Source organism: Meleagris gallopavo, unplaced genomic scaffold (genome assembly GCF_000146605.3).
Source record: "Meleagris gallopavo isolate NT-WF06-2002-E0010 breed Aviagen turkey brand Nicholas breeding stock unplaced genomic scaffold, Turkey_5.1 ChrUn_random_7180001862964, whole genome shotgun sequence".
Taxonomy (NCBI): domain Eukaryota; kingdom Metazoa; phylum Chordata; class Aves; order Galliformes; family Phasianidae; genus Meleagris; species Meleagris gallopavo.
Genome location: NW_011128502.1, coordinates 1 through 1,025, shown reverse-complemented (window position 1 = coordinate 1,025; position 1,025 = coordinate 1). Strand labels below are relative to the sequence as shown.

At 67.2% G+C, this 1,025-nt stretch overlaps 1 protein-coding gene across 1 annotated transcript; it reads right to left on the bottom strand.

The window, feature by feature from the left end:
* Positions 1 to 3: 3 nt before the first annotated feature.
* Positions 4 to 1,020, bottom strand: LOC104915980 (zinc finger protein 574-like; the record flags this gene model as incomplete). Its single annotated transcript, XM_010726950.2, has 1 exon — positions 4 to 1,020. A coding segment is annotated over one exon (1,017 nt), but the record flags the coding sequence as incomplete, so codon positions are not given.
* Between the last annotated feature and the right edge of the window lie 5 nt (positions 1,021 to 1,025).

Genomic DNA, 1,025 nt, shown 5'->3' with positions numbered 1-1,025 from the left:
CCTCTCACCCGGCACCTCCCCCTCCTCCATCACAGCCATCACGGCGTCCCCCACGCTCCCATCCCCTCCTCCAGCGCCGTCGCTCAGCACCAAATCCTCGGGCCCGGCTTTGCTGCTGTGCCCGGTTCCTCCGCCCAGCGCCCCGTGCGTGCGCCGATGGTACAGAAATTTGGTCATGTTCACAAAAGCCTTCCCGCAACCGCAGCGGTGCAGCGCCTCGGCCCCGTGCGTGCGTCGATGCGCCAGCAGCACCGCCTCGGTATCGAAAGCCAAACCGCAATCCAGGCACAAGAAATGGGACTCGGCGCTGTGCCCGGCCAGGTGCTGCTCCAAAGCCGGCGGAGTCGGCAGCACTTTGCTGCACAGAGGGCAATGGAAGGCACCCAAACGATGGCAGCGCAGATGCCTCTGCAGGCGACGCGGCGACGGGAAGAGCTGCTGGCATTCGGAGCAGCGCTGCTCGGCCGGCAGCCGGTGCCGGTTGCGCTCATCGCCGTCGGCTCCGTCGGCTTTCACCTCGTAGCTGTGATCCGACGGCGGCAGAGCCGGGAGGTGGCAGCCGGCCTGGTGCTCCAGCACGTCCTTGGGGCTGTGGAAGAGCTGCAGGCACTGGGCGCATTCGTAGAGCAGCAGCTGCACCCCGGTCGGCAGCTCCTCCTCCTCCTCCTCCTCCGGTTTGCGGTACGAATGCTCCACGTCCACCCTGGCGGTGGGGATGCCGCCGGTTCCGGTGGTGCCGGCGGCGCCGTGGCCGTCGCGGTGGTTCTGCCGATGCACCAACCAGGCGTCCTGGGTGCCGAAAAGAGCCCCGCACTCCACGCACTCGTAGTGGATCTGATTGGGGACGGTCAGGTGGGGTTTGGTGCCTCCAAGCGCCGGCTGCTGTTGGGTTTTGGTGCTGGGTTCCAGGTGCAGCTCCTGGTGCTCCAACAGCTGCCCCGGGGACAGCAGCAGCTGCCCGCATTCCAAGCACTGGTAATGGCTGCTCTCCGGGACGGCTAAAAGGTCCCCCCCCGGCAATCCCA